Here is a 16,371-nt window from a genome sequence, read left to right as displayed (position 1 = left end):
GAGCAATCTCTTTGTTTGCCGTTGCAAGGGACTTGGACACATCTGTTCTTTGCAACCTAGGGAACACTGGTTATTGTCCACACCAAATGACCCAGCCACAGGTAGAGGGGTGCAGGTAGAGCGACATGACTCGTCCTTCCCTCCCATCTCCACCACAGGCCACAGCGGGGCATGGATAGAGAGTCACCTGCACTGAATGCTGCACTGAATACCTCTTGGTGGTGGTGGGACCTTGGGCCAGTCATTGAAGCCATTTGCTCCCGTTCCCTAATGGAAGCCCTCCTGGGGTTATTGTGAAATTGCCCTGAGATGAGGGCCGCAAGTGCGCGTTGCCCTGTATGAGAGATTGAGAGCTGCCTGGGCTGTGTCCTGCACTGTCCCCTCACCTCTCCCTTGGGACCGTAAAGGTGGGGAGGTAGCTGCTGGCAGGATGTCAACTCCAGGAGCAGCCAGAGTCAGAGCCGGCAGGAACAGGGGGGAGCCCAGCACTGGGATCTGGTCTGGGTTATGCAGGGCTGTGTAACAAACCACCCCAAAGCGTAGCTGTGTAAATAAGAACCATTTTGTTACGTGGATTAGGTTCCTTGGGTTAGGAATTCAGACACTATCGGGATGGCTTGTCTCCGCTCCATGACATGTGGGACTTCAAAGGGGGACAGTCAGGTGCTGAGACTAGACCCAGCTGGGAGTCTCCTACGCTCTTGCGTCTCCCTGCAGTGAGGGGACTTGGGGACCAGGTGTGGGTGGTGCTATCAGCCAGATCCCCTGCACATCGCTCCAAGGTGTGGCTCTGGCTTCTCACAGCCTGGTGTGGCTTCCGGGATGGAGACCCCTGAGAACCAGGTGGAAGCTTTCTGAGATAACCTTGGAAGTCATGCGGCATGACTTCCACACAGACTGGTACAGAAGAGCTGCTAAGGCCACCCGGTTTCAAGGGGAGGGAAGTGAGGTTCCAGCTCTTGATGGGAGAATGGCAAAGGCACCACCCAGAGCAACTTGTGGCCTGGAACCTATTCGGTGGCCATCTTGGGGAAATACAACCTGTCCGAGAATTGAAGCATCTCAAGGCTGGAAGATGCCCTGAAGTTCACCCTGAGGCATCCTTGGGCGCTGCCCTCAGTCTCTTCTCCAGTGGCTTGGCCACTGCTCACCCTGTCTCTGCTGATGTGTGCTCCGTACGTGGTGTCCCCTGCCCACTGGGTGGCCCATTCCACCTTGGAGATGCTTAGACCTCTATCCACTTCCTCCTTGTACTGATGTGCCCTCTGAGACCCTTGATCTCTTCCCCTTCATTTTCTCTCTCTCTCTCTCTCTCTCTCTCTCTCTCTCTCTCTCTCTCTGTGTGTGTGTGTGTTCTCTCTCTCTCTCTCTCACGCGCGCACACACACACACACACTCCAGAAGGTCACCCGGGGAGGCTGCTTCCTTCTGCTTCACCACAGTTCAGAGGGGATTTGAAGACAACTAGTGTGACTTGAGTCTTTTCTTCTCACAGCCTAGTGTCTCAGCATTACCCGTCCCCCTTCTGCACCCACCCCCGTCTCAGTCCTGTCCTTGCAGTGACTGCTTGGGTTGCTCCATGAAGCAGACACGCTTTGGGCTCCTCTGCAATCCCTCCTTCCCATTTTCCCATGGCTAGGGGTTTGCTTTCACTTGAAGGGTTTTCTTGTCAGCACCATGGGGTGACGTTGAATCATGAAAACCGTTTAGAGGAATCCCATTCGTCTTGTTGGGCACTCATTTAAGAACAGACATGTGGCTCAAAGGAGACTCTTGGGGACGGTTGCCAGGGTTCTGGCCCTCCATCCCCAGAAGGAGTTGTGGGATGAGAGGCTGCCCCTCTTGGCTCTGACCCCGTCCCAGTGCCTGGAGCAGTGGACCCGTGTGGTGGGTGCAAACCAGCAAAAGGGAAAGAGCCCTTGCTGTGTGGGGCACAAAGCGTCCTTACCGTGTAAGCCATTTACTTGATAAGTATTGAGCGAACACCCAGGTGGTCTTCTGGGTGCAAGGGGGAACAGCAGGGAAAACACAAATTCCTTTGTGGAGCTGACATCTAGAGGAAAAGGTGGTTCAGAAGAGACTGATATGGTAAACGTGGGGCTGATGCCTTCCGCTTGCCCACAGGCCTACTTTTCACTTTTCCTGGGTCCTTCCGTCTGTCCAGAGGCTGATTTAAATTGGGAGGCCTCCACTGTCTCCTGACTCCCAGCTGACCCCAGCCAACAAGGAGCCCCAGCGGGATACCAAAGGGTAGAGAAGAGAGAGGGCAGTCTCTCTGGGGCTGCCGGTGGATCCTTCTTTATCAGAAGGATTGGTTCCAGCTCTCGGTTTACTTTACCTTCAGCATTCCTTGATGCCCTTGCTTCTGTCCGTCAGCCCTCTGCTAACCTTCCTCTCCTGAGATAGCTCCTTCTGAGCTATGCGGCGTGGAGGGGTATCTCAGGCAGAGGACAGAGCCTACGCAGAGGCGCTGAGATGGGCCCGGGTGTTCAAGGTACAGCAATAAAAGTGGTGTGAATAGAGCAGGCTTAGTGCGAGGGAGGGAGGTGGGTGGTGGGGCCAGCGAAGGAAAGGAGCAGAAGCCGTTAGTACCTTGCAGCTTCTGTGGGGCCCCGTACACATGGGGGCAGACGGGCTGACTGTGTGTTAACAGCATCGCCTGGCTGCTAGGTAAGAAGGGGGACCAAGGGGTCGGGTAGGAGTGGATATCCCAGTTAGGAGGTGACGGGGCAGGAGAACATGGCGGCTGGAAAAGCACCTGAAGAGTCACTGAGTTCTGGGTGTAATCTGAAGGTGGAGACCGTGGGCGTATTGACAGAGTAGTTGTGGGCCTACAAGACAGAAGAGTCAAACGGGACTCCAAGACGATTGGACAAGTACCAGGAAAGATGCGCTCGTCATCAGTGATGGAGAAAAGTCACGGAGAGGCAGGGCTGGGAGAAGGTCGGGAGCTCCGTCTCATGCATGTGAAGCGTGAGGTCTGTGGGAGACTGTTTCAGTAGCCCTGATACACCCCATCTCCTAAGGTTCATACCTCTGTGCAGCCCCCTCCTCTTGCATCTGGGGCCTGCTTGAACCCTCTGAGTGTAGCACAAATGATACAGGACCTGTTCCCAGGCTGGGCCTTGGGAAAGCCTGGCACCTTCTGCTTTTGCGCCCTTGGAAGCCAGCCGCCATCCCCAGATCACCATGCTGTGGAGGAGACTAGGCATTCCCCCCAGAGAGGCCTGCGTGGGCCAGGGCAGAAGCTGACAGTCAGAGGCGTGCCCCCAGCTAGTGACCGGCTCCCAGTGCTCACCACAAGCGTGAGGCCTTAGACCTTGCAGGGATCCAAGCCGACACTGAGGGAAGCCAAAGAATGATCTGGTTCACACACACTACCAAGAGACATCATAAATTGCCGTTTCAGGTCCAGAAAACCATAAAAGATTTAGCTCACACATTCTCAACCGGGCACAGTTTTGCACCGCCCCCCCCCGCCAGGGTAATTGGCAATGTCTTGTGATATTGTTGGTTGCCACAAGGTTCACTTTTGGGATTTAAAGCAGCTCTGGAATCCAGGGGATAGAGGCGACAGTGGCTGCTAGAGACCCAACAGCTGGCCAGGGCAGCTCCCACCAGCAAAGGATTATCTGCGTCAAGATGGCAGTGTATTGTCCCTGAGAAAGTCTTACTTTCGCACTTAGGTATGTAGGGTAATACAGTATAAATCACTGTGGCTTTCTGAAAGGAAAGGACAGTCACATGGGGAGGAATGTGCTGTTAAGGAGATAAGTAAAAATGACCTCAGATGAGCTAAAGTTTCTTCCAGTTTTGGTGCTTTTTGTTTGCATTTTTCTACCTTTTCCAAAATAACAGCGTTTCTGCTACCATTACGTGGTCTCTTGTAAGCTGTGAATTCTCTTCTTTTCGGAGAGACTTTGTCCTGCCCGACAGCGGTGACTTATCCTCATACTACTGTTGGGGCTCAAGAACCTTCTCCATGGGGAAGCCTGGGGAAAGTGTGAGGCTGGACAACAGACCGGACCCAAACCCTACCAACGTGGAGTATGGCGTTTGCACCCTGGCTTGTTTGGGGGGGTTTCAAGAGGTTTCAGATTAGGAAGCAAGTGAGAAATATGACAAAGAGGAAGATAAATGGAACATAATATAACATCGCTGTTACTAAGGATAAAAACCTAGGCAATGAAATACACAAAAACATTCAGTTTCTCAGACACACTGGCCACATGTCACTGCTCAGTGGCCGCGTGTGGCCAGAGGCTACTGTATTGGACTGTGTGCCTGTAGAATGTTGCACCATAGGAGAAACATTCAGTGGATGGTTACTACTCTGAGATTTTTGTCCTACCCCTCTTTGTATCATCAGTGCCTAGAACCGGGCCTGACTCGGAGGCGCTCAGATATGTTGGTGAGATCGAGGCATTTTTTTTCAAAATCTGCATGTCGTAAAGACCTTTTCTTTCCCAAACAACACTGTCACTGTCGTGACAGTGGAGCGTGGATAGCTTCTTACATGAAGTAAATCAGTTGAAGAATATGCACTCTATAATCCTATTTTTATAACTTGTTACGAGTAAAAAGAAAAAAAAAGGAAAATTAATACGTTAATTTTCTAGATATACGAAAGAAGTTATGGCTGTTCTCACGGTCAGGTACTAACAAAAGGCGGTTGTAAGAGTGGATGGGAGCACCTGGGTGGCTCAGTTGGTTAAGTGTCTGACTCTTGGTCTTGGCTCAGGTGAGGATCTCATGGTTTTGTGAGTTCGAGCCCCACATCCGTCTCTGGGCTGCCAGCACAGAGCCTGCTGGGATTCTGTCCCTCTCTCTATGCCCCTCCCCCACTGTGCATTAGCACTCTCTCTCTCTCAGAATAAATAAATAAACATTAAAAAAAGAGTGAATAGACAGTAGCATTAAGGAACATAGTAGTGAAGTACATAAGGACAAATCAGTCGTTGGCCTGATGGATACCCCATGTAAGCCATGAAATCTGTTTCCTAGGGAGTGCATAAAGTACGTTTTCTTTCCCCAAATACGGCTCCCTTGCTGAGCCACAGAGAGGAGTGTCGCCAGATGGCACAGTGTCATTTTTCTGTTATAGCTCCTGACCCAGCAATATACTTTTTCCCACCTCGCCTTATAGAAATTACTTTTGTTCATGGCAGGAGTGATCTTCACCCTGGGAACGGACCTAGTGACTGTGTCCAAATCTGAGCTCTGACACACTGAGTGACACACTGAGAGCAGCCTTACTTTGCTCTTCATTTGCTGGCTGATGAGCTCCCAGATGCTGGACCAGAATTCGGTCCATAAAATGAAGACATTCCGTTTGACAGGGGCCGAATCTAAATGACTGAAGCAAGGACGCGAAAGCATGAGGCAGTGCCTTCAGACTCACCCTAAGACCATGTAACCCACAGTGAAAATCAATCTGGTTTCCAAATGAAGATCTTTAGATGCCACAGTAATTTCTACAAAAAAAGCAGGGGGAGGGGAGGGGAGGGTATCATCATAAAAATACTAAAACCCAAACGAGAATGACACAATAAAAAGACCAATTTAATTAGCAGCTCTGCTGTTTTATTTCATGCTCAGTTGATGGGAGAGAGAATATTTTTTTCAAACTATTAAAATGAATGAATTTAAAGATCGGAATATAATCACCCAGAAAAATGGCATTAACGAAACAGTTTTAAACGCGAGCATGATAAACCTTATTTCTTTGTGATTGTTGTGCTCATTCACTGTTACTCTTAAATCATGATCGATTCTTGGCTTGGGGAAAATTCCATCAGGGTGAATGCATCCCTGCAGAGCTGACATCTGAAGAGGTTGAGCTGTTTGTGATATTACTCCCTTCTTCATGTTTTTTTTCTATTACTGTTTCTGTTTTGCAGACCCACTATGAGAATGGGGAGTATATCATCAGGCAAGGTGCCAGAGGGGACACGTTCTTTATCATCAGCAAAGGCACGGTAAGCCCTCGAGCACCAAAGGGGGCTGCACGGTGGGGCGGGGCCTGGGGAGCATCAATGACCCCTGGAGGATCGTGCACACGGGGCGTGAGCTGTTCGAGCTTTTCCATCTTCTGAAATGGATAGAGAAACATTTGAGAAAGGACCTCCCAAAAATGGTGCTGGAGGAAGAGTAAGTAGAACTCTGAAGACCAGAAAATAACCTGTGTTCTATAATTTAATAACCATGATGCTAGATGCCACTGACATGTCTGCATAAATGGGAAGATTCCCATTTAAATTATATAGTTAAACAAGAAACAGACTAAGGTGACTTTAGAAATTCTCAACAGGAAAAAACAAAAACAAAAATGAAAAGTTCCGTCTCATCATTAGAAGCAGTAACATAGCTATGGTAGAACACCAGGGCTTTAAAATCAGATGGTCCAGGGACTCCTGGCTCAGTCAGTTGAGCATCCAACTCCTGATTTCAGCTCAGGTCATGATCCCCAGGTTAGTGAGATCGAGCCCCGTGTTGGCCTCCATGTTGAGCCTGGAGCCTGCTTGAGATTCATTCTCTCTCTCTCTCTCTCTCTCTCTCTCTGTCTCTCTCTCTCTGTCTCTCTCTCTCTCTCTGCCCCTCTCCCCTGTCCATGTTCTCTCTCTCTCTCTCAAAAAATAATAATAATAAAATGAAATAAAAATAAAATAAATGGTCCAAGTCTGAATCCCCCTATAAAACTTATCAGTCTCAGTATTCTTAGGCAAGTTGCTTAGCACCCAGAACATCAAGGATATAAATATATTCATGTTTTATTATGTCTTCATAAAGAAATTTTCAATGGATACTTCTTAATATCCATTAAAAGTGATGTTATAAGGGAAAGGATAAACCTATTAAACAGGATCTATTAAAAGTGATAAATTATAGGGGAAAGGATAAATATGGGGTAGACAAAGGATATGAATGAAAAATCATAATTTATGCTTTTATATTAACTTTGAAGCATTAGAAATCTACTTTAACTTGTATTTAAAAACTAAATAATAAATTAAGTGAATTGGAAAATGGCGACTTATGCAGATGTATGCTCTAACACCCTAAAAATACCTTACATTTCCTTTCATCAGTGAAGTCATAACCTTGTAAGTTATAATATATGATATTTATATCTAATGATCTGAACTTATTTTGCTTCATCATAAGGGATCCTTAAGAGGAATTTGTACATACTTAGCGACAGGGAAGGAAATGCCGGTGGAAGGGAATGTGTACAGCAGTTCTCATTTTTCTAATTGTTATTTTGAAATGTAAGTAAGTTTAGGGGTGCCTGACTGGATTCAGTGAGTAGAGCATGTGACTTGATCTTAGAGTGGTGAGTTCGAGCCTCGTGTGGGGCATAGAGCTTATTTGAAAAGTAAATTAAAATTTTGTTTATTTTAATGTTTTAATGTTTATTCATTTTTGAGAGACAGAGCATCAGTGGGGGAGGGGCAGAGAGGAAGGGAGACACAGAATCGGAAGCAGGCTCCAGGCTCCGAGCCGTCAGCACAGAGCCCCACACGGGGCTCAAATTCATGACGTGAGATCGTGACCTGAGCCAAAGTCGGATGCCCAACCGACTGAGCCGCCCAGGCGCCCCAATTAAAATTTGTAAATGAAGAAGCGATTTCTAAAATGTAAATAAGTCTGTTTCTTCTAATTGAACAAATACGACTGACTCTCGTACTTTATGGCTCGTGTGAAAAAAGGAAAGCGATTTACAGACCCACAGTGAACAGGATACGTGAAAGATTATAAATCTTGCTGGGTCACAGGTTAGATAATCCCCTCTGAAACGATTTTGACTCAAGAATGTGTCTGACTTTACACCAGTGACATGTCACTAAAGCGAAGATGGCACCGGCTGTGTTTGTATCATACCTGTTCTGTTGACGGATCGCAGAAAGCCTGGGACAGACATAGATGTCAGGTGCCAGCATCTTGAGGACATCAAGAAATGACATGTCTGACCACAGTTACAGTGAAAACTGTGTTCTGAATGGCCCAGTGTTAGAGGCTAAGAAACCTTAACATTTTGTGGTTTATGTATAAATTATTGGAGCTTTACCATTTACTGTCTTATTTCTTAACATTTACTAAAGAATCAGGAGAAATTGAAAATCCTCATGGATATAAATGATTCAGTAGGCCACAGGGGGATTTTTTTGTCCTGACAGTCTGGATTTATTTTTTTTTTCTTCATCACTTTGCTAATCCTTTGCTCTCATGGGATGATACATTTACCCATTTATGATGAATTTCTGACAGACTTTTGTGATTACCCCATTACTGCAAATTCCTAGCACTACCTAAAGGAACCTGTGGTTTGTAACCAGTTTGAGTTTAAAACAGGTGCATTAGGGGTGCTACTTTATGAGTTTTGCATTATGCATCAACAGAAATAACAAGGAAATGACACCGCGGGAGCCCATTCCCTTGGCAATATTTCAGAGCACCATGGGGATCCTGGGAGAGAAGTAGAAAGAATATGTTAGACTCTTTTGACACATTCAAGATGTTTTTTAAACCAGCCGTAGATTTTTCCATAACTAGTTTTTCATGTCCTGCGGCTTAGCTGCTATGATTTTTAATCACATTAATTATATGATTATTAAGATATGATATTAGTATATTAATTATACTAATTCTTGTATGCGTGTATTGGAATCAGTATATAAAATCCTGAGGGGCAGGCGTTGAACCCGCTTAAGTCCCAGTGGGATGGAACAGGAGAGAAAAGTAACAAGAGCCTTCAAGTAAGCAGGCCAGTAGGTTGCAGAATTGAAATTTTCTGAATCTCTATGCTTTGCTTTAGGTATACAGATGTAAACTTGTTTTCTTATGTGTTTAAAAAATTACAAAGGGTAACCCTTGCAAAGATCGTTTCCCTGTTACCCCTGAACTGGCTTTTCCTTAGAGCATGTCATAAGACACCCACAGGCAGCTAGAGTTACAAGTGGATTCCCCCCACTCAAGACATTCATTTAAGTGTAAGGCTTTTTATTTTCCCATGAAGCACTTGCACACAAAGGGAGAAACTCCGAAATACGTGTTTTTCCCCCGTTAAACCTCCACAAACTGATTGTTCTACACCTTGAGCAAAACGCTTATAGTGATGTCTACAGTACTTGTTGCTGCCTCTTCTAGAAGCTGAGTTAGTTCTCTGTATATTCCAGTTGCCTGGAAACATGACGTTCCTTTCCACCCAACCATGAACTATAAGATATCAAAGAATTCACAAAGGAGCAGTGAAAACTATCTTTGCCCAAATTTTGTGCGTATGGCCCTGTAGCTGTGTTACATCAAAAATTGAACTCTCTCCAGAAAGAAGTTGAGCCAAGATTGAACAGGATTGTTAGGCAAAACTTGAGAGTTGCAGTAATGATTCAAATACATTTTGATTTTCTGATTCTGTTCAACATATCTAATATGCTGCTGTTAGAAAAAAATGTGATTCGAAAACTCTTGTCCATTAAATGCCATTTAAAACCAGATGGCTTTGCTTAGAATTAATTGTTTGAGCGTGTTGGGTAAACAGATTGGTTTATCATGATGTTTGATGTTGTTGAATATGGAAATTATGGAAATTTTATTTGTATATGGGTACGTAAGAGTGAAGCATGAGAAGCTCTTCCTTGTAGATCAAGGACAAGATAAAATGAGCATTATCAGCACTTCTGTTCAATATGCAACTGAACGCCACAGTCATTACAATAAGGCAAGAGAACTATTTGGAAGTCATGAGATAGAACAGTAATTATATAGGTAAATCTGGAAGAAACACATTTATATCTCTAGAAGAATTAATGAAATGTGTATGTATGTATATAATGGGACATATATAATGGGATATATATATTCATATAATGGGATAATATGTAAAGTGAGGAAATGAACTTCAGCATTGTGTATTAACATGGGAGAATTGGAGAAATCTCAAATACAATACCGCTCAAAAGAAGCAAGTCGCCGAAGAATACATGTGGTATGCTCGCATTTTTATGAGGTTCAACAACAGGAAAATATCTGGTATTTATGCCTGGAATGAGTTGTGAGGGCACGTAGGCACACACATTATATTACAGACATTAGAAAGGGGATCATGACCATGAGATGCACGGCAGGCATTTTGGGAGAGTGGGTTAGGACACGCAGTGGAGAGAGACTCTAATTTACTCCCATGTTACACAGAAGGTTCAATGATCACATCCTACTCCTAGAAATCCTACATCTTGACCACACTGAATTTAATTCATGGCTCAAAGAGTGCAGGCAAACTTGAAGCTCAGAAAAAACATTCCTACCCTGTACGTGTCCCAAGCTAGCAGATACGTTGCCTAAAGTGCCCTCATTCTCCTTCAGGAGGCATTTTGGTTTGGGAATAACAGGACCAAGTTTTGAGTGCTATGTGAGGAACACTGTTAGAAAGGAGAAATGCTTTGGTTTGGGGACTTCTCGGTTTCTGTGGTCTGTTAGTCACACAGGTAGGAGAGTGATGACCTAACCCTTATTCTCCAGCTGAGTCTTTGCCATAAATCTGTAAATTCTAAGCTTCTTTTGGGTTTTTTACAGTAAACATTGCTTTGTTTATATAACCTGAATCTGTACTAAAACGTTTTGTGTTTTAAAATTGTTTTTGATTAAACATGTTGGTTGAGTACACTGATACTGTTTATTGAAGTCTTCAGTATCAAAGATCAATTTTAGATGTCCCCCTAAAAATCTCTAATTTTCATTTTGATTCTTAATTTTGATTCTTAATTTTTAAAATATGTGTATGGTTTTAAAATAGAGTTTAAGGGCGCCTGGGTGGCCTAGTCGGTTAAGCGTCTGGCTCTTGGTTTCGGCTCAGGTCATGATCTCAAGGTTCATGAGTTGGGGCCCCACGTCGGTCTCTATGCTGACAGTGCGGAGCCTGGTTGGGATTTTCTCTCCCTCTTTCTCCACCTCTCCTCCACTCACATTCATTCATTCATTCATTCGTTCATTCATTCTCTCTCTCTCTCTCTCTCTCTCTCTCTCTTTCTCTCTCTCTCTCTCAAAATAAATAAATAAACTTAACTAGTTTAAAAAACTCAAATCACTAGACCCCACATATGTCTTTCAGAAAACAAGTTAATACATAGGTAAGTGAAAACATTAGAACACACACTCTTATTTCTCTAGAAGGAAAAGAAGTTTCTGCTCTAAATAGCGTTTCATAGCAACAGTGAAAGAGCAATAGTAGTGATAAGGGGATATTTATTTTACAACCAAATGCATGAATTTCTGAAACATGAGTAGTAGAAGAAAGGGAGAAAATATGAGGAAAGTCACCAACCTTTTTGAGCACTTACCATTAAGAGGATGCTTTTCACATGAGATTTCCTTATTTAATTCATACATGCACATACCCTCTTTTGAGATAACTCTCCCATTTTTTAGTTGAGGTGGTGAGGTAACACGGGTCAGACAGACCAAGTATTACTGTCTTTAAGGCTCCATAAGCTGGGGTGCCTGGGTGGCTCAGTCGGTTAAGCGTCCGACTTCAGCTCAGGTCATGATCTCACGGTTCGTGAGTTCGAGCCCCGCATCAGGCTCTGTGCTGACAGCTCAGAGCCTGGAGCCCATTTCAGATTCTGTGTCTCCCTCTCTCTCTGCCCCTCCCCTGTTCAGCTCTGTCTCTCTGTCTCAAAAATAAATAAATGTTAAAAAAAATTTTTTTAAAGGCTCCATAGGTACTCCTTTCCCCTAGCATTGTGGGTCATAAAGTACTTTGTGGTTTAAGGGAAAATAATAAGTAATATAGGCCAAGGTTAGAGAGGCTATCTCTGCATATTTAACTTTCTCTATCCTAACTTATTTTTTTTTAGAATTAAAGATGCAAATGTCCATGCCTGATGTCTGCATATTTAGAATGATTCATTATATGTAAAAAGAAAAAGTGTAGAAATTGCAACTTTAAAGGAAAGCTTTTCTTCTTGTTCTTTGACCTGCTTATCTTTTCACATATATGGATTATGCAGATAGGGTTTTCTTCACACTTATCATATAAGCAGAAAGTGGTCTGTTCAATAGGTGGCCCACTTTTTATGCCTCTGTTCCTGCATTTCAGTAACATTTTTGTAAAGATATTTCAAAATCCACTGAAATCTTTCCATGCCTTGCATAAACCTGGCATTTCAAATTTTTAATCTTTTTGTTGTTGTTGTTAACCACAAGACAAATGTACAATTATATAATGTATCTTTATATCTAATTTTGAACTAATGATCTTTTAGTATATTACACCTTCGTTCATGCCTTTTTTTTTAATAGTCAGGACTGAAAGATAATTTTGTTGCGTTGCCTATTGTACAGTTGAGAAAACCGAGGTTCAGAAATAAAACAATGGATTCATGTCTGTCAAAGTTTGGTCTATGGAACATTTGCATCTAAGACACCTATATTAATCTTTTGAAATGCAGATTTCCAAGTCCCAATAGATTAGAACCTCAAGAATGACAGTCAAGTAGCCCTTATTTTATTTTTCTCTTCCAAGCTTTTACTTAAATTCCAGTTAGTTAACATACAGTGTGATGTTAGTTTTGCATGTAGAATTTAGTGATTCATCACTTGCAGAAAACACACAGTGCTCATCACGGCAGGTGCCCTCCTTAATCTCCATCGCCCATTTAACCCATCTCCCCACACTCCTCCCCTCCATTAACCCTCAGTTTGTTCTCTATAGTTAAGAGTTTGCTTTATGGCTTCCCCCTCTCTCCCCCCATCCCATGTTCACCTGTTTTGTTTCTTAAATTTCACACATGAGTGAAATCATAAGGTATTTGACTTATTTCACTTAGCATAATATTCTCTAGTTTCATCCATGTCATTATAAATGGCAAAATTTCATTGTTTTTGATGGCTAATATTCCTGTGTGTGTGCGTGTGTGTGTGTGTGTGTGTGTGTGTGTGTGTGTGTGTGTGTGTGTGTGTATACACACCGTATCTTCTTTATCCATTCACCAGTCAATGGACACTTGGTCTCTCCGCATAGTTTCACTATTGTTGATAGTGATGCTATAATCATTGAGGTGCATGTGCCCCTTTGAATCTGTAGTTTTGCATCCTTCAGGGAAATATCTAGTAGTGTAATTTCTGGATCACAGGGTAGTTCCATTGATAACTTTTTGAGGAGCCTCCATACTGTCTTCCAGAGTGGCTGCACCAGTTTGCATTCCCACCAAGAGTGCACATGGGTTCCCCCTTTCTCCACATCCTTGCCAACACCTGTTGTTTCTTGTGTTGTTGATTTTAGCCATTCTGACAGGTGTGAGGTGGTAACTCATTGGAGTTTTGATTTCTATTTCCCTGATGATCAGTGATGTTGAACATCTTTTCATGTGTTTGTTGGCCATCCGGATGTCTTCTTTGAAAAAACATCTATTAGTGTCTTCTGCCCATTTTTTAACTGGATTATTTGGTTTTTGGATGTTGAGTTTGATAAGTTCTTTATAGATTTTGGATACTAACAGTTTATCAGGTCATTTGCAAAAATTGTCTCCCATTCCATAGGCTGCCTTTTAGTTTTGTTGATTATTTCCTTCACCGTGAAGAATGTTTTTATCTCGATGTAGTACCAACAGTTCATTTTTGCTTTTGTTTCCTTTGTCTTAGGAGACATATCTAATAAGTTCAGTAGCCTTTATTTTAAGTAAAGCCCCCTACCACAAAGTTTGAGAATCAATGCGGTAGTGTATTTCTATTCACATCTATAAAAGCCTTATCAGCATGCAAATGAGCATCTCTGTGATATAGGTTGGTTTAAGAGGGTTAAAAACTACATCCCCATGGTTTTGACACAGTGTGGAAAAGTAATCAAATGCATCAGTGGAGAATAATAATTGAATTCCCTCCACCTTGCCCATACATTCTTACTTACAAAAGTCCTGTTCTTTGTCATCTAATCTCTAAACTCAGAAACCCAAAGCATAGTATTTTTAAATGTGCTTAAGTGTCTAGCATTGTTTTAAGAAATTAATTTTTTCTGGGGCATCTGGGTGGCTCAGTTGCTTAAATGTCCAACTGTTGAATTTGGCTCAGGTCATGATCTCCGGGTGCCTGAGTTTAAGCCCCATGCTGAGCTCTGCACTGACAGCCTGGAACGTCTTTGGGATCCTCTGTCTTCCTTTCTCCCTGCTCCTCCCCCACTTCCTCTCTTTCTCAAAAATAAATAAACTTAAAACCCTACTGATTAAAACAAATGAATTTTTTCTACCACCTTACATTTTCCAGGTAGGTGAGTTTTAACTATTTAACCATTCTAGGTGAAACATAGCCAGTTTTATGAATATTAGTAGAACCTGGGGGGGAAGTGAATTAAGTTACAGCTTCCTACATTTAGGTCTTCATTCATGCAACAAAAACATTATTTTCCTTCTGCGGACACAAGTCCTTAGGGGCCAAGATATCTTGTTTGGGCAATAAAGCTTTTCTGTTCAAACAACTTACAGCTCTTGGGCACCTGGGTAGCTCAGTTGGTTGAGTGTCTGACTCTATTTCAGCTCAGGTCATGGTCGCAGGGTTGTGGGATTGAGCCTTGGGTAGTGGTCCACACTGAGCATGGAGTCTGCTTAAGACGCTCTCTTGTGGGTCACCTGGTTGGCTCAGTAGGTAAAGCGATGGACTCTTGGTTTTGACTCCGGTTACGATCTCAGAGTTTGTGAGACTGAGCCCCGTGTTGGACTCTGTGCTGTCAGTGCAGAGCCTGCTTGGGATTTTCCCTCTCTCTGTGCTCCTCCCCTGCTCTCTCACTGTCTCTCAAATAAGCATTTAAAAAAATTCTGCTCCTCTTCCCTACTCATGAGCACTTTCTCTCTAAAATAAAAATCAAAAAAATAGAGGGGCGCCTGGGTGGCGCAGTCGGTTAAGCGTCCGACTTCAGCCAGGTCACGATCTCGCGGTCCGTGAGTTCGAGCCCCGCGTCGGGCTCTGGGCTGATGGCTCGGAGCCTGGAGCCTGTTTCCGATTCTGTGTCTCCCTCTCTCTCTGCCCCTCCCCCGTTCATGTTCTGTCTCTCTCCCAAAAATAAATAAAAAACGTTGAAAAAAAAATTAAAAAAAAAAAAAAAAAATAGAAAAAAACTTACAGCTCTTTATTAGGTGAAAACTGAACTTTATTCGTCTTAAAAACTGAAATCCTACTGAACAAAGCAGGTGGACCTTAAGGACTGTCTTGGGTTAGGGACCTCTAAAAAGGCTTCATTAACCTGTGAGTGGAAGAGACAAGCGTGTCTTCGTGGAATGGGGACGTGCATGAGAGGTGTGTAGAAAGATGTTTACTGCAGCAAAAACAGTATAAACGTCCACCTGTAAGGAAATGGATGAGTAAACGGAGAATGGAAAAAGGCCCCGAAACATGAAAATGAATGGACTAGATTCATATCTAAGAGCACGGAATAAGTAATAAAACAATGTTAAGGGAAAAAAATGTAAGTTGCATACTTACATTTATCTTAGAGTAAGATACATACTGTATTATGCTATGCATATTTTTTAAAAACCCAAACACATAAACACATTACAAAAGGTTGGAGGAAGGCTCACTTAATTTTTCATAGTGCTTGCCTCACAGGAGGTAGGAAACAAGAACAAGAATGAGAATTAAGTGAAATTCAGATTTCTGGATAATTTATTGCTTCCTGAAAACAGCTCGAAACAGCCTAACAGTATTTGATGGGCATTTCTTGTGATGTGCATGGACATTTGTGATATTGTGTTGGTCCTTTTCGTGGTAATGTATGCGTTTTCTTTAAAAGTGGAAACAAGTGGAATTAACATCATAGGTTAGTGTTCATTTGATCAATCCGTGTGTGCAGTGGATATAGACTTTTATTGTTTCCCTTTGCAGGTAAATGTCACTCGGGAAGACTCACCAAGTGAAGACCCGGTCTTTCTTAGAACTTTAGGGAAAGGAGACTGGTTTGGAGAGAAGGCCTTGCAAGGGTGAGTAGATCACATCGGACACGGTTTTGGTTTGAGCACGACATAAATTCCTGTCTTAAATATTGAGCTCCTAGCAAAAGAGGCCCTTTAATTAGTGTTTATCCTAATACCAGACACAGAGGCTTAATAATCGTTTTTATTTATTTCCATGTGGACTTGTAATGCATTTACATAGGCTTTAAGATAAATGGATTAGCTTCTGTAGTATAACGTTTTTATAGTAACGGAAAAATTTCCTAGCTTTGTGCTCAGTAACCACAATCTCTATAAAGACTCTAAAAGGGAGGGAAAAGTCTCTGCTAAGTTTACTTTGTGGAGTAGTTTTGCTCAGAATCCTAGGAAGGTGATTGGTTGAGAATTTGGAAATCCCTGAGCCGACGGTACAAACCAAGGATCAGAAGGCGGT

The 16,371-nt window shown here is 43.1% G+C and overlaps 1 protein-coding gene across 3 annotated transcripts in view; it reads left to right on the top strand.

Annotated features, from left to right (window-relative positions):
- PRKG1 (protein kinase cGMP-dependent 1) overlaps positions 1 to 16,371 on the top strand; it is a 1,248,331-nt gene that overhangs the window by 1,020,819 nt on the left and 211,141 nt on the right. For all 3 annotated transcript variants that reach the window (XM_042959915.1, XM_042959911.1, XM_042959912.1), the window contains exons 6-7: positions 5,901 to 5,978; positions 15,871 to 15,965. In XM_042959915.1, coding sequence (XP_042815849.1) covers positions 5,901 to 5,978; positions 15,871 to 15,965 — 173 coding nt within the window. The remainder of the gene's footprint in view (positions 1 to 5,900; positions 5,979 to 15,870; positions 15,966 to 16,371) is intronic.

Source organism: Panthera tigris, chromosome D2 (assembly GCF_018350195.1).
Source record: "Panthera tigris isolate Pti1 chromosome D2, P.tigris_Pti1_mat1.1, whole genome shotgun sequence".
In the NCBI taxonomy this organism is placed as follows: Eukaryota; Metazoa; Chordata; class Mammalia; order Carnivora; family Felidae; genus Panthera; species Panthera tigris.
This window is presented reverse-complemented; position numbering and strand designations above follow the sequence as displayed.